At 37.5% G+C, this 24,002-nt stretch overlaps 1 protein-coding gene across 12 annotated transcripts in view; it reads left to right on the plus strand.

Moving 5' to 3' along the window:
• Positions 1-24,002, plus strand: part of TASP1 (taspase 1) — a 244,078-nt gene that overhangs the window by 191,082 nt on the left and 28,994 nt on the right. For 10 of the 12 annotated variants that reach the window (XR_011430799.1, XR_289232.4, XM_001492241.6 and 7 more), the window contains one exon: positions 14,540-14,613. Coding sequence is in view for 10 of the 12 variants with exons in the window: in XM_001492241.6 (XP_001492291.1) it covers positions 14,540-14,613 (74 nt within the window). In the remaining 2 variants the exon portion in view is untranslated. Of the gene's footprint in view, positions 1-14,539; positions 14,614-15,297; positions 16,605-24,002 lie in introns of those variants that run through there. The other 2 variants (XM_070247223.1, XM_070247228.1) reach the window with 2 other exon arrangements.

Genomic DNA, 24,002 nt, shown 5'->3' on the forward strand with positions numbered 1-24,002 from the left:
GCAGATCCAGTAGTGGAAGATTGAACCCATACAAAGGGAAGTACTTGTCACAAACCTCTGCCTGTAAAAGGAGAATATTTCAAACATCAAGCTCAAGTCGATTGTCCTGTGCTGTACCCCATCTGTTGCTCCAGATCAGTCCACAACTTAATTTGCTTCATGTTTGGACCATGATTTCCCATTTATTGCTTTATAAAACTATCGTGAAATTAGAATTTCATAAACTCATGGCTCCTTAATGCTTAGAAGTATCTAGTAACCAGGAAGGCTCAGAATTCTTTCTTTCCTACACATCCAAATAAAACAATTCCAAAAATTAAAAAAAACAAAACAAAACCAACACTTAACTGCTGTATATTGTTCAATCACTTTTTTGTCCCAAGAATAGTACAATCAAAACAATCTCTAACTTCAGCTTTTTCTGTATCCACTCTTTTCTGAAAATCTTAAATAGTGTTTCCATTACACCACAAAAACAGTTTCAATCAAATCCTACTGTCACTTGGTGGAGTTACCAGGAAGCCATTACTGAGCCCCTCCTCTTGGCAAATACATCAATTACAAGAGCCCCAGTGGGCCACTTCAAGGGTGGGGTGACTCAGATGTAGAGCACTTTCAAGGTTCGTTCTTTGCTTACTGATTCATGAACAGAGTTGGAGAATCTCAGGGATAAAGGAACTTTCAAAGTCCTCTGTGTGACCTTGTTACTTGTGCTTTGTCCATAAATTGCTTACAAGAGGTGGATATTAATTCCTTTCCCCTTGACTCACTTCCAACACATAAGAATATGGCAGAATGACAGTGTGTGACTTCTGAGGGTAGGTTTAAAAAGGCGTTGGGGCTTCCTCCTTGCTGTCTCTGTTGGATCACTCACTCTGGGTAAGACCAATGGCCAAGTCGTGAGGACGCTCGAGCAGTAGTATGGAGAGGCCCATGTGGAAAAAAACTATGACCTCCTTCTAACAGCCAGTGAAGCACTGGGGCTTCTTGCTAACAGCATCAGCACTGAGTGAGCCTTCAGGTGACTGGAGCCCTGGGCAGATTTTTTGATTAAAATCTCACGAAAGACTTTGAGTAAGAACTACCCAACAAAGCCATTCCTGAATTCTTCACCCATAGAAACTGAGATAATAAATGTTTGTTGTTTTGAATCACTAGATTTTGGGGTAATTTATGCTGCCGTAGATATTTAATAAACCTTTTAAATCCTCTCACTGCCAAATGGCCCTCTAGTTTGTCTAAAGAACTACAATGGCAAATCAAGGTACTCTGTTGCATCTTCAGGCAGCTCAGACTGTCAGACTTCAGCTTGCATCAGTGGATCTTGGTTCCCTTCTTTGAGATCCTTTCGGACAAATGTGAGCAGTATCCTTCTACTTTGCAGTTCCTAATCACTCTTTTCCAGACTATCTCCTTAGGCGCTCCACCTGTGTTCCTCTCCCACCTCCATACTGCCATCCCACTTCTCTCTCTAAAACTTGTAGCTGGCGCAGAGAACCTAACTATGGCCTCAAAAACAGGACAGTTGGGAGAGAAGCAGACTGCTGTGAAGCAGGAAGGGCAAAAATGAAAACTTGACCTAGTTGTGGCTTAGAGAACCACACCAATCCCAGGGTCAGAGGACTAGTGGTCAAAACAAAAACCATATAAGTATATGTAGTTAGTTTACTATATGCCTAAGCTAAATGTTGAATAACTTTCTATGTATGTTAAAATAAAAGGAAAGCATGTATCTCTTACTATCACTCCCATCTCCCTAATTTTAATTCTTCAAGGAGGAGATACATACACAAACACACACATACACATACTCTCTCCCTCACAGACACTCCTATCTCTGCCAGTCTTTTCCCTAGAAGATAGATGGGAACTACTTAACTTGATGGGAAAAACCCTCCGCTGATCTAACCCCAGAACATGCTTTCAGTGTCATTTCCAGCCAGTCCTTCTTTTCTTCCACTCATCTTCAATGCCCTGAGTTCTGGCCACTCCAGATTGCTTGCTCTTTTTCCAGAGGGCCATGTTTTTCCCTGGTAACTTTCACATGCTATTACCTGTGCTTGGAATGTCCTCCACCAATCACATTCCTTCTTTAAGAAGCAGGACATGTAGGAATGTTCTTGGAATCCTTTGGAAGGCCTTCGTCCAATTGATTTATTTCTTCTTGTGCTCTTTTTGCAACATACACCTGACATCACTTGTAACACTGACCATGACACATGATAGACGTATGTTAAATTGTCTGCCTCTCCCTCTAGGCCAGCACTTCTTAACATTTTTTCTGAACCCAGTTATTTGAAAGGAATAGATCACAGGTCTTTGAGCCCTAGTGACTCACATGGAGGGTACAGGGATTTGAAATAATCTTTCCATGTATTAGAAGATTCCAATGCCTATGAGAATCACACCACCAGATTGGGAATCATTTGAGGGCAAGGACTTTGTCATATCCAACTTTGTACCCACCCTCCGTGGTAGGCTCCCAGTAACTATTGGATGAAGGAATGAAGTGCCAAATGGAATTTCCTTATTGGTTATTTTAGCAGAAATTTTTAAAGAAATTGACAACTCTTCCAGAAAAATGTAACGTCATATAAAATATCCTTACATGCTCTTAAAAAACAAACAATATGGGTTGGAAATGTTGGCTAATGACAAGTGTCCAGGAATCAGAAGATTTGGAGACAGTTTAAATGCATCGCAGAAGACAGCCTCTGCAAACAGCCTTGTAAGGGGACAATATGGGCATGAATGTGTTTGCAACACCTATCCCACCACCTCCCACCCCCCCCCCCCCCAGATCATGAGATGCTGGCAAAGCCCAGCCTACAAATCACTGCTTTAACGCAAAGCAAATGCTTGTCCCTGGAATGAAACAGCTGAAAAGAATTAATTTTCTTTCTGCTTTTAGAGAAAAAAATATATATATTTTTACCTGCTAAAGTACAACTACATGTGCTTTCCAGGCCTCTACAGAAGTACTTTATTGAGGCTGGTGTAAGTAGTACGGTTAATAATTGTGTAAACAAAGGCACATCAAGTCTTCCAGTGGGAAAAATTTCTTCCCAATTTTAGGCTTGTGATTTGATACAAGTGATTGGAATATATGCAAATACATGGCATAAACAGCCGATCTCACTCTCTGGGTGCATTTCTTCTCTTGTAGCCTGCCCTCAGTGTGCTGATGGGAGCCTAACAGACCCTGTGAAGTTCAGGGGTTCCTGCCTTAGGGTGGTTAGTAGGAAGCAGTGAGTATGGGGATCAATGAGAAACAGACATCACATCTTTAAGGAAAATCTTAAGCAATTCAGGATAGGAGGCATAGGGACTCTTCAGGGAAAAAGACTGTGTTTTCTACCAGTTGCCTTTGTGCCAAGCCTGTGTTGGAGTCTTTCATCCTAAATAGATTTGAGGCCTGCAGTTCAGCCAGGGCCTGATCATCTGATGAGCACGCATGGAAATTGTTACTTTCCCATTAGGTTACCCTCACTTTACTCAGAGAATGACTTCAGGTTTGTAGCTATCCAGGAATATGTTCTTGATGCTAATAATTAAGTTTTGTACCTGATATTGCTTCAAATTGTCTAGCTATCCCCTTTTCCTTATTTTTCATCTTTACTATGAAATGTTTTATATATTTTAAATGAAGAATGTAATAAATTTGTAACTTATAAAGGATAATAATAAAGTGAACACCTGTGAACCCACCACCCACCTTAAGAAATTGCCCATTACCCATATCTTTGAAGCCCCTATGTGGGCCTGTCTGAATTTTATATAAGTGGTATATCAAATGATTTCTTCTCTGACTATTTTTGCAGTTTCTTACATAATTACCTGAAAGGATAATGAGCCCCTTTATCATTTTAGATTTAGCTCTATCAAATCAAAATGTTCTTCAGTTGCCACTTAAGACTTAAATGTGGTATTTTCTCCCCTTTTCAGAAAAGAGTTCTTTATCAAGTACTCTTTTTGTCACTATTACCAAGACATGCTATGGTTTAAATGTAAAAAATGGTAGATTGAATTGATGCTTCCTGGAACAGTAAAAAGATAAAAGGTCATTTTACTGTAAGTTAAAATTCCAAACCGCCTTTTGGTTTTACTGGCATTAAAAATTTGGCGAGCACTTATAAACACATGTACTTCAAAGGAGCTTCATTCTCAGAACCCCAGCAATATCACTTATTTCCATTTCATGGTACATGCCACCATGAGCACTTATGACTAGGCATTCTGCTGGGCTCGCACAATCATAAAAATAACCCTCAAAGAGAAGGCAAATTAGCTATTAGGCTGGTAGTGGGAAAAGAGGTACTTACGGATGTTTATCTGATGTTAATAACTTGTCTTAAAACTGTAACTAAAACTTTGTTCTATAAGAGGGTACAGTGTCATAGTTGGAAACTTGTTTCTGTCTTGCCTCAGCAGTGCTTTGGGATTGTTACATCTTCACTATAGTTTTAAGAGAGAGGCTGGCATTTTGGTTATTTAAGGATCAGGTGGAAAGAAGCAAATTAAATAATTTATTCTCAGATGCAAAATGAATACGGCAGGCCTGATATTCAAACTTTTCAACAAGTGACTTGCATTAATCTGTTGATATAGTGCTCTGAGATTTATACTTTTCAGAATTAGTTTTCATTTTTAAAACACAAAGATGTTGACTACAAGTAGCTATAATCTGCTTCCTTTTTAAAAGAACTTTTCTTCCCTTAATTATCACTAAATAGACTTTTTAAAAATTGGAAATAGATTTTCATCTGTAATTTTCTTCTCCATCACGAGAAGTATAGTTCTAGCTATAATCTAACCTTGTAGTATTTCTTTTTTTGGGGGGGGCACAAGGTTTTCCATCTGAAATAAAGATTTATGCATAGAATTTGTGCATAGAATTCTTGTGATTATGTAATTCTTCTTACTTTGGTTCTCCTAAAACTCTCAGAAAAACATTTGACAAATTTTATAGTCAGTTTTCATCTGCTCAAAGGTAATAGAGATCACCATAGCATGAAATAAATCCTAAAAAAATATTTGTTGAATGAATGAAATCATGTTTCAATAAAACTTGTTTCACTGAATGCTCTTCTGTTCAGCAGAGAACTTCCAAGTCCCAGCCAGTGGCTCCCTGTTTCAGGCAGTTTCTAATACAATAAAATAAAACAGGAAGAGAATTGAAATGTCCTTTGGGGCCTGTATTACTGTTTGACCCAGATCCCTCTTGTCCTTTTCAGTCAGCATCCTTCTTTAGTCTTGAACAAATCTGAGTGAGGCTTGGGAAGAGAGAATTGTTATTTTCTTGGCTTAGTGTGACTGGGGTTCTGTAGAAGTCCGTCCCATCTCTCCCAAGACAGTTCGGTGGCCACGGCTCTTCAGGGAAGCTCGCCAACTCAAAGCTGCTTCATGGCCATCATGGGACATGCATTATATGAATTTTAAGGATTCCGCGTCAGGACAGTAAAGCATCCTTGTATGAACCCCCTGTTGGGTTATAAAGAACCTAACAACCAGGGGGAAGAAATCTACAGAGATAAGAGGAGATCGTTTTATTTACAGTTGCTCATTCTTCCTATTTTAAAAACGAATTTATCTTTATTCAATAAGGAGTAACTTAAATACTGTGCAAAATGTCCTAGGGCAAGCCATTCGACCCAAGGCTCAGGAGGGGCAGCTGACTTGGCAACTGCCCAGTCCAAGACAGTTCCGATTTTAGAGTTCTGTTTTTCTTGCAGGAAAGACTGGGATGTGAAGCCAGGCAGAGAGCTTTTAAATGGGTGCGGGAGCCAGTGCAGCTGGGGGTTGTTAACAATTGGAGAACAACAGTTTTTTTTTCTTTTAAGAAAGGGTGGCTGAGGGCTTCTCTCTGGTCAGAAAAGAGAATCCATTCGGATAGAAAAAACTTGCTTGCAACCCTGGTAAGGAAAATTTGACTTAATTCAAACAGGATGACACATGTGTGAATCATTTTGAAAGAGAAAGAGGTATCCTGGGGTATTATCATGCAGTGGGTAGCTCGTAGTTCTAATATTAACTGGTGAAGGTGGTGATTTAAATGTTCCTAGGAGGCAAAGCATTGCATAGGGGCTAAAGGCTGTCTCATTATAGTGGAGGGACACTAAGACTGAAGGAGAACTGCTCTTGGGCATTATACCTATAGGTGAATTCATTTCTTGCAAAGCATTTAATACAACTTTCTAGAAAGGCTCGCCTCTAAGATTATGTACAAATCCATTCCAAATGTCCCTGTAATGCCATTAACCTGTCGTTCTTGAGGGGCTCACATATAGCACATCCATACCTAACGCATTCACTGGCACTGGAACACTTGTGTGATGTGATGTGTTGTGAAGTCACTTGGTGGAGAAGAATCTTGCCAAATTTCTGTGTCCATCTTTCACATGTTAAACCATTCAGGAATTTATTTCAGCATGGTTTGGGTCTTAATGTTTTCTGATAGAGATCTTTTCAGGATCTGGACATCTCCAATAGCTTCACAATCCCTGAGCTTTGGCTTTCTAACAAACAAAAGCCTTTTCAAATCAGTAGTTGAGGTGTAAACAGTCACTGGCTACTACTAAAGGAGTATGGTCATTATCTATAGGCCAGGAGCTTCTCTAAATGAAAAAAGCTTGAGCCTGACCACACCAAAGACCATTATAGACAGCACTTTCACAGGCCCAGATATGAAAAAGGCCATTCATTTACCCTGTGTGTTGCTTGAATTCATGGTCCCTACGTGTGATAATTATACATGGAAAAATCCCAATACAGTCATATGTTGCTTAATGATGGCGATATGTTCTGAGAAATGCATCATCAGGCGATTTCATCGGTTGTGCAAACGTCATAGAGTGTGCTATAGGGGAACAAAATTTGGCACCCCAAAATGTATCTTTTTAATGTGAGGATTATTTTAGGCTGATTATTTTTATTTATTTATTTTTGCTGAGGAAGATTCACCTTGAGCTAACATCTGTTGCAACTCTTGCTCTTTTTGCTGAGGAAGATTCGCCCTAAGCTAACATCTGTGCCAATCCTCCTCTATTTTGTATGTGAGCCGCTCTCACAGCATGACCACTGATAGATGAGTGGAGTAGATCTGTACCCGGGAACCAAACCCCGGTTGCCAAAGCAGAGCACACCAAACCTAACCACTAGGCCACCAGGGCTGCCCCTAAGCTGATTATTTTTAAGAAACAAAAGACTTAGAAAGTTTTTCTTGTTACCTCCTCCTTAACTGCCTAAAAGGATTCAGATAACAACATCTGTCTCAGGAAGTGAACTGTCACTCTGGCATAACAAACTAGGTGGTAGACAGGGAGGAGCCTAGAAAGCCTGTTTGTTAGGCTTCCATCTGTTTTCTGTTTCTGCGTGGCCAAACACTTGTTTCCCAAACATTTGCTCCTTTTCACCTACCTGTAAATTGACTTTGAAGTCCTTGACTTTCCCCACCCCCCAACATCTTCTTTTGTGTTTAGCTGAGGATGGTATTTAAGCTGGTGGCTTTGGCCATTTTGATGAGTTACTCAGTTTTGCTGGGTTTCTTCTGTGTATACATGTTATTAATCTTTGTTTGTTTTTGTGCTATTAATCTGTCTCATGTCAATTTAATTCTTAGGCCAGCCAGAAGAACCTAGAAGGATAGAGGAAAATTTCTTCTTCTCCTAACAGTACTTACACAAACCTAGATGGTACAGCCTACTACACACCTAGGTTACATGGTACTAATCTTATGGGACCACTGTTGTATATGCTACCTGTCATTGACTGAAACGTCATTATGCAGCACGCGATCATACTATGATATAACATTTGCCCGGTTTGCTGTACTATTATTAGAATCATTTTTTTAATACTGTTACCATAAACTTCAATTTTTCGTATATGGAAGATTTTCAGATTTAGTTCCTAAAATCAAGAAACAAATTATAGACGTCTAGGTATCACTGATGGTAAGAAATGCAACGATTTTACTGAAATACTAATTTTTCCTCTGTGTAACTGTATTTCAACAAACTTTGTACTACTCTTTTCTGGGCTTTAATTGTAAATCAGGACTTAATTAAACAGTTTGAAAGGTTTTTTGTGAGATAAACTTTACTCTTGAAACAAATAAATATTTCCTACTCATTTTAAATAACTTATAATGGTTTGGGCATTTTTTATTTCTAATGGAAATAAATGTTTGTTTCTTTTGATTGCTTTTTGAACCTAACAGGTTTTGCCCTAAATATGTGTGCCCAGTGTAAATTTAAGTAAGGACTTATTCATGTCCCATCAGAAGATTTGGTCTTGTTTTAGGTGGTCATGAGACATGAAACAATTTGAAAGTGTTAGATCAGTTTCACATCATAATAAAGCATTTTCATGAAGGACAGTTAAAAATATAGGATAACGTATCTTTACATCAAATTTCAGTAGTCCACAATGTCATGATTCTTCATAAATAATTTAGATAACAGGGTAATTGAGATTCTTAGGGGATTTTAAAAAAACAGGAAATAGGGTCCAGGGCCCTGACAGTGGTTAAGTTCACTATGCTCTGCTTTGGTGGCCCAGGTTCCTGAGTTTGGATCCAGGTGTGGATCTACACTACTTATCAGCCAATTTGAGGTGGCGACCCACATACAAAATAGAGGAAGATTGTCACAGATATTAGCTCAGGGCTAATCTTCCTCAAGCAAAAAAAAGAGGAAGATTGGCAACAGATGTTCACTCAGGGCTAATCTTCCTCACCAAAAAAAAAAAAAAAAAAAAAGCTGAGGGGAATAAATGAAAACAGGGCAAAATTCAGAAGTTTCAGAAGGGATATGTAGTGAAAAATAAGTTGCCCTCCACTCAGCTCCCTTAATCAGCCAGTTGCCTCTGTAGTAGCAATGCTGCTGCCAGTTCCTCAGATAGTCTTCCAGAGACATCTCATATATTTACTAACATGTCCATCCATGGTGCCCTTTTATTTTGTTTCACAACAATGGTAGCACCATCATTATACGTCTTTCTCCACTTTGCTTTTTATTTTAGATAAACTATACGTCTTGCAGATTAGTGTTTTTTCAAACTATAACATGTCATATTAATGAGGCCTAAAAATCAATTTAATGAGTCACAAGCGGAATCTTTTAAATGTCGTGGTTAGAATATAAAGAACCCACTAGAATAGACCAATGCATTTCAAGTAAAAGGGTATTATTTCATGAAAGTTCAGTTATAAAGAAATGTGTGTACTAAGTGACAATGTGTGGGACTTTTTTGTTTTGTTTTGGTTTTACTGTGGTTCATGGTCAAAAAGTTTAAAAAACACTTAGTCTAGATGGTTCCATATCACTCAAGCTTCTGCCTTTGTTTTTAATTATTGCCTAGTATTTAATTGTATAGAGTGTTATAGCTATTCATATATAGTCCCACCAAGAGGCGATTAGCTATTTCCAGTTTCTTCCTAATTAAAACTACTTCAATGAATATCTTTGTAAATATGTTATTTCCTACATATAAAGGCTTATCTGTGGAATAAATACATAGAAGTAGAATTGCTGGATGAAAGGATATGTCATTTTGATAAATACAGTCAGTCCTCATTATTTGCAGATTCTGTATTTGTTAATTTTTCTACTTGCTGCAATTTATTTGTAATCTCAAAATCAGTACTCGCAGCACTTTCACAGTCGTTTGTGGGCATGCACGGAGTGGTTATAAATTTGAGTCGTCTGACATGCCCATTCCCAGCTGAGGTGAACAAGGCGATGCTCTGTCTTCGTGTCTCAGCTCTCATACTATAAAAAAGTATCCTTTTTCTGTTCTATTTAGTGCCACATTTTTCATATTTTTGTGTTTTTTGTTGATTTCACTGTTTAAAATGGCCCCTAAGGATAGTGCTGAAGTGCTGTCTGCTGTTCCTAAGTGCAAAGGAGGTTGTGATGTCTTGTGGAGAAAACATGCGTGATGGATAAGCTTCATTCAGGCAAGAGTTATAGTGCTGTTGGCCATGAGTTCAAAGTCAATGAATCAATAATACTGTTCATCCAGAAAAAGGAAGAGGAAATACACCAATCTGTATATGAGCCCACTTGAGGGACTGCTAAAGTAACATCCATGATGCATAATGAAGCTATGGAAAAAGCTGGAAAAGTCGCTAAAGTTGGAGGTTCATGAGATGATGACCAATGAAAAGAGCTTAGGGGACAGCATTGGTGTGAGGCTGAAAGCCAAAGGCATTCACGGGCAGGTTATCCAGGGTTAGGAAAATGTTAATGTCTTCTTGGCTAGTGTTTTATTATAATGAAATACTGCATATAATTATGTATAGGAAATAAATAAGATGTCTTTAACCAGAAACACACATAGAATATGGTTACTTATTGATCAAAAATGTGACCAGAGACTGTGTATTTCCTGCCCTGTATTTCCTGTAAGAGCAGTGGCTCAGTATTTGCTATTTCAGTCTTCATGGTGACCTTATAGAACATAACTACCACGGATTGCAAGAATGTATTTCCAAATGGCCATATTCCCACCATCATTATATGAGAATGTTTTTTCTCTACCTTCAGCTAACATAATGTTGTTTCAGAGCTTTTGATATCTGGTAACCTGATAGTTGGATAATGGTATCTTGTGGTTTTAATTTGCATTTCTTTTTGTATGAGAAATGTAGAACATCTTTTTATCTTTTAGAGCCATTCATATTCCCTTTTGTTCATACCCTTTATGCTTTCTCTTGAGTATTTGTCTTTTTCTTAGTGATTTGTAGCTGATCTTTATATATTAAGAAAATTAGTTCTTTTTCTGTTCTATGAATTGCAAATATTTTCCCGAATTTTTCATTCATTTCTTGACGCTTTTCCCCACCTGGCAAAAGAAAATACTACAAACATTTTCTAATAGAGTCAAATGTATTATCTTGTCTTTTATGGCCTCTGGGTCTTGTTATAATTTTAAAAGCTTTCCTGAAGAGATATTTAAGAGTTGTGTTTGTGTTTGATGTTTTGTGGTCCTTTGGTGTTTGTAAGGAATTTAATCCGCTTAATGTATAACGCTAATTAGAAATCCTGAAAAATCTAAATAACTTCAGAGTAATAGAAGAGTGGAAGATAACAGGTTTTAGAATCCAAAAGTCCAGTTTTAATTCCACTTTGTGCACTTACTAAAATGACCTAAATTGTGTTACTTAGCACCTCTGAGTCCCAGGCTCCCCATCCAGGCTTTACTGCAAAGGACAGTGCCTGGAACATGATAGATTCTCAGTGTTACTTCCTCCCTCTCCTGCTTCCAAAGTCCTCCACCAAGAAATAGTGTGTTAACTTGAATGAAGACATGCATTAAAAGAAATAAAATAGGGTTTCTTTTCAAAAGTATTCTATAATTTAAATTGTAAACAATTTCCACTGAATTTCTCAGGCTAGCCTGAACTACTGATCCCTATATACTAATTTGAATTGTTGGTATTAAAAATAATATGTCAGTGTAATACACCTCTTTTTTTGGTTTGTGAAGAGTGAAGACTGAATTTCTAGACATTGAGTTACTTTCTTTAAGAACTTCTAAACTCTATGTCTAGAAACTTTATTGAAAACTCTTCAATATAAAAGCATTTAATGTAGTCAATTAGTGCACCCAATTTATCCTGTTTTATAAGTCTCAATTTTTCATATGTTACATTTCCTTAAAGCATGCTACATTTTTGGAGAGAATAAACCATTTTAAAATCATCAAAATTGTGTCTTTAAAAAAAGTAAAGTGGGGCCGGGCCCAGGGGCGTAGTGGTTAAGTTTGCGCACTCCACTTCAGCAGCCCAGGGTTCGTGGATTTGGATGCTGGGGGTGGACCTACACACTGCTCATCAAGCCATGCCATGGCAGTGTTCCCCATACAAAATGGAGGAAGATTGGCACAGATGTTAGCTCAGTGACAATCTTCCTCACCAAACAAATAAATAAATAAAAACAAAGCGCAGTGTTTTTATCTTTCGCTTTCATGATTAGATTGACTATATTTCCATGTATTTTTGTTGGCTAATTCATGAACAATTGACACCTTAACATTTGGGGCATTAGGAAAAGTCACAATTTTAGAAATGTCTTAAGTTTGTATTTAAATACAATTGCATTGTCGTTACTCTAGGGAAATTCTGTAAGACTTGAGTGCCTCTACTCTGTTAGGCAATTTAGAATATCACAGATCTTGCTCTGGACTTAAAGATTTTTGAAGTTCAAAGCAGATGTGTGAGGAAGAAAAGACATCTGGTGAAGAGCACTTGCTTCACTGTGTGACTCTGTTTTCCTGCACTTTTCAGGGGATCGTCTGTTGAGCAGGTTGGCAGGTTTGATAATTAGTTAATGATGAGGAAATGAGCCACATATCTGAGGAACTCAATTTTGCCTCTCATTGCTTCTTTCTTCCCCACATGTCTGGCGAAGCCTTCAGAGTCCAAGATCACTGATCCCACAGTTGTGTCTCAACTCAAACACTTGTCTTCAGGCTTAATTAGGTCGAAGATATAAACACATGGGTGGTCTGAGATCCAGAGGGTTTAGTGTTGAGCAAGGCAGTTTTATTATCAGGGACTTTTGAAATTTTTGTTGGAAAAGTGTGTCAAAACTTTAAAAAATGCCTTTTTTATCATAGAATTTTAGGACTGGCCCAGTGGCACAGTGGTTAAGTTTGCACACTCCATTTTGGTGTCCTGGAGTTCACTGGTTTGGGCCCCGGTCGCAGACCTATGCGCTGCTTATCAAGCCATGCTGTGGCAGGCATCCCACATATAAAGTAGAATAAGATGGGCACGGATGTTAGCTCAGGGCCAGTCTTCCTCAACAAAAAGAGGAGAATTGGCAGCAATGTTAGCTCAGGGCTAATCTTCCTCAAAAAAAAATAAAAAACAACCATAGAATTTGGAAAGTATGTACTTGAAAGTGACAGAGTTTTGTATATATCTCTTTATGTCTGTGAATTTTTCTTTTTGTAACTTTTTATTTAAATAATTTCAAACTTGCAGAAAAGTTGCAAGAATAATTCAGGGGACACCCATGATTCCTTTACTAGATTCACCCATTGTTTTCATTTTCCCTTGTTTGTGTTTCTGTCCTCACTCCCTGTTTCCCTCCCTCTTCCCTTCACGTACACTCCTCCTCATACACACATACACAAACATGTACATTTTTTTTCTAAACTATTTGAGAGCAAGATGGAGATATCAAGCATCTTTACTCCTAACTCTTCAGTGGGTATTTCTTAAGAACAAGGCCATTCTTCTAAATAATCACAGTACAGTTATTAAAATCATAAAATTTAATATTGATACAGCACTGTTATCTATTCTTAGTGCCTTTTCAAATTCCTTCAATTGTCTCAACAATGTCCCTTATAACATCCCACATCCCCCAGTCGAGGATCCAACCCAGGGTGATGCATTGCATTTAGTTGTCATATCTTCTTTGTTCTTTTGAATGGGAACAGTTTCCCTCCTTTCTCTGTATTTTTTGACTGACATTTTTGAAGAGTTCAAGCCAGTTGTTTAGTTGTTCCCGTATCGGATTTGTATGGTATTTCCTCGTGCAGTTCTGGTTTTGCCTGTTCAGCAAGAACACTGCAGAAGTGGTGGTGAATCCCAGAATGTTTTATTAGGAGGCACATAGTGTCGATTTATCCCTTAATTGGTAATGTTAGCTTCAATCATTTGATTAAAGTGGAGTCCATCAGGTTTCTCCACGGTGAATTTACATTTCTCCCCTTTATATTTAATAAGAATTTTGTGGAGAGATTCTTTGAGACTATGAAAATAGTCTGTTCCTCTCCAAATTTTCATCTACTGTTTTAGCAACCATGATGGTTTTCTAGCTGTCTTTTCTATTTATTAGTTAGCATTCTGCTGCAAGGAAGAGCTTTCTCTTCTCCTCCATTTATTTATTATTTGTTTATTTGCATTAGTATAGGTTCTTATTTTGTTCAGTGGTAATAATTCTTTACAATCATTACTTGTTTTGATACTTAGAGTGACACAGATTTGGCCAGTTGATAAGTCTTCATCATTATTGCAACACTTCCTTACTTTCTGACACAAGATATTCCAGATTCATTTTGAATTTTCTCTGCCCTAGCCCTGGAATCAACATTTCTCCAAGGATTCCTGGTCCCTTTCCATGGAGAATGGTATTTAGAAACCAAGACCTGGGGGAGAGGAGGGGTGTTTTAAAGGAAACTACCTTATGGAATATTACATTTACTAAATCATTGTATACTGTATGTATGAGTGTGTGCGTGCATGTCTGTGTGTTTAATGTTACAAGTTTCAAACAGAAGAGCATTTATTTTACATGTAATAATCAAACTTTTGACAAGAAAGAAATACATTTTTCATTTCACAGTAAATGGCATTACACAGTTTTGAGTACTAAATCATGTTGACATTTATGAAGGAGCAAATGGAAAGTAGGGAACTGAGTGTGTTAAATATAAAGCTATCTTTAACTGTTCTATTAAAAACCAAAGATTTATTTTCCATCTGTGATCTGAATGTGCCTATTTGTGTTCTCTTCCACGGCAGTGGAATTTCTGTGGAGCCACACGACAGAGAGCATGTGTGTTGGATATATGTCAGCCCAGGATGGGAAAGCCAAGGTAAGCGGGAAAAGTGGGGCATAACCTGAAAACCTTGCAGCCATTGCATGAACCTCTAAGCAGCTAAGCTGATATGATGGAAGTTTTTCAGCTTCTCTTGGGCATTAGCTCTGTGATCTGTATGAGAATCTGATTAAGAACAGTTAACGATCCCAAAGAAAAATGGCGGATCTTTTTTGCTTTTGATGATGGAGCAGGGGAGATCAGGAAAAAACTTTTTTTATCTTGTTGTTCTTTATCCATTGTGATTAACTAGAAAAGAGGAAACTGGAGATTGGGAAGAGAAAATGGGAGTGAAGCTGCTGAGCTGACAGGGCTGGGTGATTTTGCAAGGAATATTGGAATAGATAAAGGATATGGAGGCAAAGAAAGACGAGGGCCTGGACAGCGTCCTGCACGAATGAGGCCAGAGGTGGCTGATGTGCTTGCAACTGTGACCTAGCTCGCTCTCTGGTGTGTTCTGGCATACCTTGGCATGGTGTCCTCATGGCAGAATCAAAGGTCTGTGCCCTATGTGCCACCTGTCTGTACCTCAGTGAGTCACAGCAATCACGCAGACGTCGGCATAGCACCTCGAGTTTTTTGGCTTCTCAGGACTCACAATGAGTAAGCCTAGCAGTAAGAAACATAATTTGTGGATTTTATTTTGTATTGGCCTCATGTTCTTGTTCATAAAATTTTTAGAAACATCTGTGGCATATGATGTTTACTTGGCGTTAAAGTACCTCAGTTGGAAAGCTGTGAAGTTGGGCCACCTCTGTTTTAAAGGACATGACTTATTTTGCACATTTGGAAATATAAGTAAGGAAACTTCTGATATAAACTGTCTGATAAAGATTGAATCATTAACAAATTAAGGATACATGTAAGAAAGAAGAGTTTATTGCTTATTTGTCCTATAACCCCTCTGGACTGACCACTGTATATTATCCAGCAAGCCAGTAGCGTCACAGGGCTTCTATGAGTACAGCATACAAAAGCATTTTCTCAGACAAGGATTGGCTCACGTTTGTGAAAATATTACTGAGCTCCCCCTCCCCTTTGTCTCACCTCACCTAATAAAATATTTGGATTGTATTAGTAGACTTATTCAATAAGAGAATGCATAAAGATTGCTTTGTTTCCTAGTACACAGAGAAGGGAATTATAATTGCTCATTTTAAACGTGGTTTATGGGTTTAGAGCAGCACTGTCTAATAGTATTTTCTGTAATGATGGGCATGGCTTATATTTATATTTATGGTTTGTTGTCCAATAGTATAGCCACTAGCCACATGTGGCTATTGAGCACTTGAAATGTGGCTAATATGACCAAGGAACAAAATTTTAAATTTTATTTAGTTTAAATTTAAATAGCCACATGTGACTATTGGCTACTGTATTGAACAGCACATTAAAGAATGAGTGGAAAAATGGTTATTCAAATAAGTATTTTCAGAACATTCTTTTCTTCTGATGACAAAACAGTTCCCAAATATTAAATAAGCCCAATAAGCCATAAGAATCCTTGCACGGAATGCCTCGTAGCCATTTAATTTTCTCTCACTCCTTACGTGTTGACTCTGAGCTAAAATTACTTTTTAACAGAAGGACATGTGTGAGGGGGACTTCAGTACTGCAGCCAGTGTGGTACGGTACAGTCATGTTATTATGTCCCTTGTGCAGAAATGTTCTTGTTATCCCTGCTGGTGGCCTGTGGAAGACACCTTACTATTTAACGTGAAATATGAGTGGTAAAGAGAGTGGAGAGTCCTTTATTGAGCCCAAAGATGTTTGGCCTCCAGTTGCATTGCTTGACATCTGGTGGACGTGGTTTTCATATTGCTGGTAAATTCTCCAGCTGGTGGTCTTGATTGGGCCAACAGATACAGCTGCTCCTCTTGCCTCACTTGTAAATTATGTTTTTGACCTTCGTTGCAGAGAGTTAATCCCCCTCCCTTTCTTCCTCCTTTGAGCCTGTGGCTGCAAATGCTTTTCAAAAAAAAAAGAAACCCACAAAACACAAAACATTAATGGTTTGGCTGCTGAATTCTATTGATCAAAAAAACCGTCTCTTCTGTTTTAAAGGGCTAGAATTTTATTGTATTGGAAATAAGACAAGTTATAGATGAGAAGCTGGGCTCAAAAGAGAAAGGGGCTAGAGAAACTTTTGTGCTCTTTTTAAGAGAGTAAGCCTTTGGTCTACCCTGGTTTCCTGACTTCTATAAAAGAATGGTTGAATTAGTGGCATACCTGTTCAGCTTGATGACTAGTTTGTGAAAAAACATGTTCTCACGTATGTTGAGACCCATGGTAACAAAATGAGAAAGGAGGCATCTTTAGAAACTAAAAAAGAAAGGTAACTTTTCTTTTAAATTTAAAAACTATTTCTAAAAAGGTTGCTTTTTTTTTTTTTAAATTTGCCTTGCTTTCCAAAAATTTCCTTCTTTCTGCTTGTTACCAAACTCAGAAACTAAAACCACCTGGCCATTTGAACATTTTATATAAGTTAGCTATGTTTAATCCAAGTTAAGCACTTGAATTAAAATTTATCTCAAAATCATACTACTTAGAAAAGGCTGAATAATAATCAATGTCATTGTAACCAGAATCTATATAATTTGAGTAAATAAAAGTAGATTCTTTTACAAGTTTCTTTCTTTTTTTTAATAGAACATTCTTGCAATTATATAATTTAATTTCTAAACCCTTCTGTAGCATAAGTTAAATAGATTTCTTTTTATTGAACTAATATTAGGGCATTGATACCAGTTGAGTTTAAAAATCAGCTTGCCCATATCCTAGCCAGATAGCAGTTAATGAACAGTTTTTAGTAAACACCCAATGTGCATGGACTACTGTAATAAAAACAGATGTTATACTTATTCAAGTATAATAAGTGAAACTTAGGTTTCTTTTACTATGTGGAGATCACTTTTTATAACAATAGTGGAAATACTGTTAGAAAAATTCACCTTTGAGGAGGAGCAGGCTATTTTATGGTCTTAAAGTGTCTCCCCACAGATTTCCTATTAGTTGCAGGGAAAAATTGTCAGTATATAATGGAGAAACCAGGCAACAACTTGACCATTATAATTAATGTCACCAGTGAGGGACAGATGCACATCATGGACCTCTGGATGTGATAACCTGACAAAGACACAACATCACTTTTGTAGTATTCCATCTGGAAGTGCATAACCTGAATCTAATCACAAGGAAACACCACACCAATCTAACATGAGGAACATTCTATGAAGAAAGAAAAAAAATGTCAATATCATAAAAGACAAAGGCTGCGGAAATTTTCCAGGTTAAACAATACTAAAGAGTCGTAACAACTAAATGCAATAATTGATCCTAGACTGGATCCTATATGGGAGGGGATAAAATGCTGTAAATGCATTATTAGATCAATTTACAAAATTGGAATATGGATAGTAAAAAAGTGTTAGATCATTGTTAAATTTATTTGTTATAACTGTACTGTGGTATGTAAGGAAATAGTCTTACTCTTGGGAAATAAAAACTGAAGTATCTAGGGGTAAAGGGCCTTATATCTTAATATACATAATATCTTCTCAGTGGTTCAGAAAAAAATATTATGTGGATGAGTAGATTGATGGCTGGATAGAAAGATAGCAAATTACAAAGGAAATGGAGCAAAATGTGAACAATAGTTGAACCTGGGTAAAGAATATGTGACTGTCCCTTGAACTATTCTGTAATTTTGAAACTCTTTTCAAATAAAAAGTTTAAAAAATATCACTCTTGGATATTATGGCACATGTGATTATTTCTTTGAACCTTGTAGTTGAAATGATGTAGTTCAAAAAACTATCACTTTTGGTTTATAACCAAGTTTGCATTGGGGGAATGATTACATTCCCACAAACTGTTGCCTTTTTTCATTTTGAGTTCCTGACTGGATTGACCAAAAGCTATTCAGATAATAATACCTCTTAAAAATATTATGCAAAATCTCTCTAAAGTAGTCAGTCTGTTGCTTTCCAGCTAGGGTCTGGATCTAGGAGAGGTTAGGCTTTTTCATTATCAAGCTATCAAGGTGCTGTGAGTTTAGGATGTCTTTTGGGATATTACCCAGCTTTTTGTTTTTATTTTTTCACTTACTCAATCTGTGATGTTCTTTTGCCCAGTGTGCCAAGCCCGATATCATAGTCTGACACATAGTAGTGAAACAAGACAGATACTGCCCATGCCATTATCTCCCTACTACTAGGGAGAGCACACAACACTGGATGATAACTCAATGATGTTTACATTTGGTTCTTAACATTCTTTCTTTTTTATGCTGTAAAGTTTTCCAAATGGGAAACCTTATGAGGTCATGCCAGGATTTCTATTCTTGGCACCTATGATTAGTTCTTTGGGCCTTGCAGTTGAAATGAACAAGTCTTAGAATGGGTGCAGCATCAGGAAATTGGAGCCTGGGTCCCCCTCCACTCTGCACACTGTGAGACTTGGTGTGATCACTCTGTCTCTCTGGATCTCAGAGCCCTCATCTGTAAAATGAGAATAAGAAAACCTTACGCTGCCTTAAGTCCTTCCTGGGATAAGTTATGATAGGAAGAGAGAAGCAGTCTGTTTGAATACAGATAACTGGATCCCATTAAGTCTTTGATGTTTCTTCAAGTTTGCAAAATTTTAAATTCTACATTCCAGATTACATAAGCAGATATTTTACTATTTAATTTTCGCTAGAATTTTTGTGGTCTCAATGTCGTGTATACCATGTTTTGTTTTTATGAAGATAGTTTCTGGTACTTTTAAAAAATCTCAATACATGTCTGTTTAGAAGGGCTAGCATGGGGATGAGATTTTTGAGGGCTTTTTACTAGGCTTAACTTACCTCTCAAACAAAGCTGTGGGAAGAAGACTTAAATATGAAACATGAAGTCCATGAGAGGGAGTTATCAAAAGAAGCCAGAGAGAGACTTCCACTTCCAATGAGGATAGAGAGACTATTGCTTCTCAATGAGAATGAGCTGGATAGACTACAAAATCATAGATTTAAAAAATCATCCAAAAAGCTGAATATGCTAGAAAAACCTAAATGAACTAAATTCCAGAAAGAGACAAGCTCTTCCTAGGAGGGAAAAATCTCTGACGGCTTCATTCCTGGCAGAGCAGTAGGCAGAGAAGTAAAACTAAGATAGAAGAGTATAAAGAGAAACCAGCCAAACTTTTTTTTCTTTTGAGGAAGGCTAGCCCTGACCTAACATCTGCTGCCAATCCTCCTCTTTTTCCTGAGGAAAACTGGCCCTGAGCCAACATGCGTGCCCATCTTCCTCTACTTTATATGTGGGACACCTGCCACAGCATGGCTTGACAAGTAGTGTGTAGGTCTGCACCCGGGATCTGAACTGGCAAACCTGGGGCCCCTGAAGTGGAACATGTGAACTTAACCACTGCACCACTGGGCTGGCCTCCAGGCAAACCTTTTTTAAAATTAATTTATTTATTTTTGGATGCACATCATAATATATTTCGAATTCTGTGTAGATTACATCATGTTCACCACCTGAAAACTAATTATAGTCCATCCCCTCACTTGTGAGCCTCATCGCCCCTTTTGCCCTCCCCCCTCCCCCTTCCCCTATGGTAACCACCACTCCAATCTCCAGTGCTATGTGTTTGTTTGTTTGCTGTTTTCATCTTCTACTTATGAGTGAGATCATATGGTATTTGACTTTCTCCCTCTGACTTATTTCACTCAGCAAAATACCCTCAAGGTCCATCCATGTTGTCACAAATGGCTGGATTTCATCATTTCTTATGGCTGAGTAGTAGTCCATCATGTATAAATACCACATCTTCTTTATCCATTTGTCCCTTGATGGGCACCTAGGTTGCTTCCAAGTCTTGGCTATTGTGTATAATGCTGCAATGAACGTAGGGGTGCAAGTATCTATGCCTTTGTGTTTTCAAGTTCTTTGGATAAATATCCAGCAGTGGGATAGCTGGATCATATGGTAGATCTATCCTTAATTTTCTGAGGATACTCCATACTGCTTTCCATAGTGGCTGCACCAGTTTGCACTCCCACCAACAGTGAACAAGGGTTCCCTTCTCTCCACATCCTCTCTAACATTTGTTGTTTCCTGTCTTGTTAATTATAGCCATTCTGACCTGAGTGAGGTGATACCTCATTGTAGTTTTGATTTGCATTTCCCTGATAGCTAATGATGTTGAACATCTTTTCATATGCCTGTTGGCCATCCGTATATCTTCTTTGGAGAAATCTCTGTTCAGATCTTTTGCCCATTTTTTTAATTGAATTGTTGTTTTTTTTGTTGTTGAGCTGTATGAGTTCTTGTATATTTTGGATATTAACCCCTTATCTGATACATGGTTTGCAAATATCTTCTCACAATTGTTAGGTTGTCTTTTCGTTTTGTTGCTGGTTTCCTTTGCTGTGCAGAAGCTTTTTAGTTTGATATAGTCCCATTTGTTCACTTTCTTCTGTTGTTTCCCTTGCCGGGTCAGACATGGGACTTGAAAATATGCTGCTCAGACCAATGTCAAAGAGCATACTGTCTATGTTTTCTTCTAGAAGTTTCATGGTTTCGGGTCTTAGATTCAAGTCTTTAATCCATTTTGAGTTGATTTTTGTTCATGGTGTAAGAGAATGGTGTACTTTCATTCTTTTGCATGTGGCTGTCCAGTTTTCCCAACACTATTTATTGAAGAGACTCTCCTTTCTCCATCGTATGCTCTTGGCTCCCTTGTCGAATATTAGCTGTCCATAATGTGTGGGTTTACTTCTGGGCTCCCAATTCTATTTCATTGATCTACATGTCTGTTTTTGTTCCAGTACCACACTGTTTTGGTTACTATAGCTTTGTAGTATATTTTGAAACCAGGGAGTGTGATACCTCCAGCTTTGTTCTTTTTTCATAGGAATCCTTTGGCTATTCAGGGTCTTTTGTTGTTCCATGTAAATTTTAGGATTCTTCGTTCTATTTCTGTGAAAAATGTTATTGGAATTTTAATAGGGATTGGGTTGAATCTATAGATTACTTTAGGACGTATGCACATTTTAACGATGTTACTTCTTCCAATCCAAGAGCATGGAATCTCTTTCCACTTCTTTGTGTCTTCTTCAGTTTCTTTCAACAATGTTTTATAGTTTTCGATGTAGAGATCTTTCCCCTCTTTGGTTAAGTTTATTCCTAGGTATTTTATTCTTTTTGTTGCAATTGTAAATGGGATTGTATTCTTAATTTCTCTTTCTCCTACTTCGTTGTTAGTATATAGAAACGCAACCGATTTTTGTGCGTTGATTTTGTATCCTGTACTTGACTGTATTCCTTTATTGTTTCTAAAAGTTTTTAGTGGAATCTTTAGGGTTTTCTAGATATAAAATCAGGTTGTCTGCAAGGAGTGACATTTTCACTTCTTTTCCAGTGTGGATCCCTTTTATTTCTTTTTCTTGCCTGATTGCTCTGGCTAGGACTTCCAATACTATGTTAAATAGGAGTGGTGACAGTGGGCATCCTTGTCTGGTTCCTGTTCTTAGAGGAATAGCTTTCAGGTTTTTCCCATTGAGAATGATATTTGCTGTGGGTTTGTCGTATATGGTCTTTATTATGTTGAAGTATTTTCCTTCTATACGCATTTTATTTAGAGTTTTTATCGTAAATGGATGCTGTATCTTGTCAAATGCTTTCTCTGCGTCTATTGAGGTGATCATGTGATTTTTATTCTTCATTTTGTTAATGAGGTGTCTCACGTTGATAGATTTGTGGATGTTGAACCATCCCTGCATCCCTGGAATGAAATCCACTTGATCATGTTGTATGATCTTTTTAGTGTATTGTTGTATTTGATTTGCTAGTATTTTGTTGAGGATTTTTGCATCGATGTTGATATTGGCCTGTAATTTTCTTTTTTGTGTGTTGTCCTTGTCTGGTTTTGGTGTCAGGGTAATGTTGGCTTCATAGAATGAGTTAGGAAGCCTCCCCTCCTCTTCAATTTTTTGGAAGTTTGAGAAGGATAGGTATTGAGTCTTGTTTAAATGTTTGGTAGAATTCACCAGGGAAGCCATCTGGTCCTGGACTTTTATTTTTTGGGAGGTTTTTGATTGCTGTTTCAAGCTCCTTACTGGTGATTGGTCTATTCACATTTTCTACTTATTCTTAGTCCAGTTTTGGAAGGTTGTAAGTTTCTAAGAATTTATCCATTTCTGCTAGATTATCCAATTTGTTGGCGTATAGCTTTCCATAGTATTCTCTTATTATCTTTTGTATTTCTGAGGTGTCTATTGTAATCTCTCCTCTTTCATTCCTGATTTTATTTATCTGAGCCTTCTCTCTTTTTTTCTTGGTGAGTCTAGCTAAGGGTTTGTCAATTTTGTTTATCTTTTCAAAGAACCAGCTCTTGGTTTCATTAATTTTTTCTATTGTTTTTTTAGTCTCTATTTCATTTATTTCTGCTCTGATTTTTATTATTTCCTTCGTTCTGCTGATTTTGGGCTTTGTTTGTTGTTCTTTGTCCAGTACCTTTAGATGCACTTTTAGATTTTTCTGTTTGAGATTTTTCTTCTTTGTTGAGGTAGGCCTGAATTGCTATAAACTTCCCTCTTAGAACCACTTTTGCTGTATCCCACAGATTTTGGCATGTCGTGTTTTCATTTTCATTTGTCTCCAGGAATTTTTTTCTTTCTTCTTTGACTTCTTCATTGACCCAATCGTTGTTCAGTAGCATTTTGTTTAATCTCCACATTTTTGTGGCTTTTCTGGTTTTCTTCCTGTAGTTGATTTCTAGTTTAATACCTCTGTGGTCAGAAAAGATGCATGGTATTATTTCAGTCTTCTTAAATTTATTGAGACTTGTTTTGTGGCCTGATATGTGATCAATCCTGCAGACTGTTCCATGTGCATTTGAAAAGAATGTGTATTCCATGGTTTTTGGATGGAATGTTCTGCATATATCTACTAAGTCCATCTGATCTAATGTGTCCTTTAAGGCCAGTGTTTCCTTATTGATCTTCTGTTTGGATGATCTATCCATTGGTGTAGGTGGAGTGTTAAAGTCCCCTGCTATTATTGTGTTACTTTCTCCTTTTATGTGTGTTAATAATTGCCTTACATATTTAGGTGCTCCTATGTTGGGTGCATAGATATTTACAAGTGTTATATTTTCTTGTTGGATCGTTCCTATTATCATTATGTAGTGCCGGTTTTTATCTCTTGTTACAGTTTTTGTTTTAAAGTCTATTTTGTCTGATATAAGTATTGCTACCCCTGCTTTCTTTTCTTTGCCGTTTGCATGGAATATCTTTTTCCATCGTTTCACTTTCAGTTTATGAGTGTCTTTAGGACTGAAGTGTGTCTCTTGTATGCAGCATATACATAGGTCTTGTTTTTTTAATCCAATTGGCCACCCTG

The sequence above is a fragment of the Equus caballus genome, chromosome 22 (assembly GCF_041296265.1).
Source record: "Equus caballus isolate H_3958 breed thoroughbred chromosome 22, TB-T2T, whole genome shotgun sequence".
Classification (NCBI taxonomy): domain Eukaryota; kingdom Metazoa; phylum Chordata; class Mammalia; order Perissodactyla; family Equidae; genus Equus; species Equus caballus.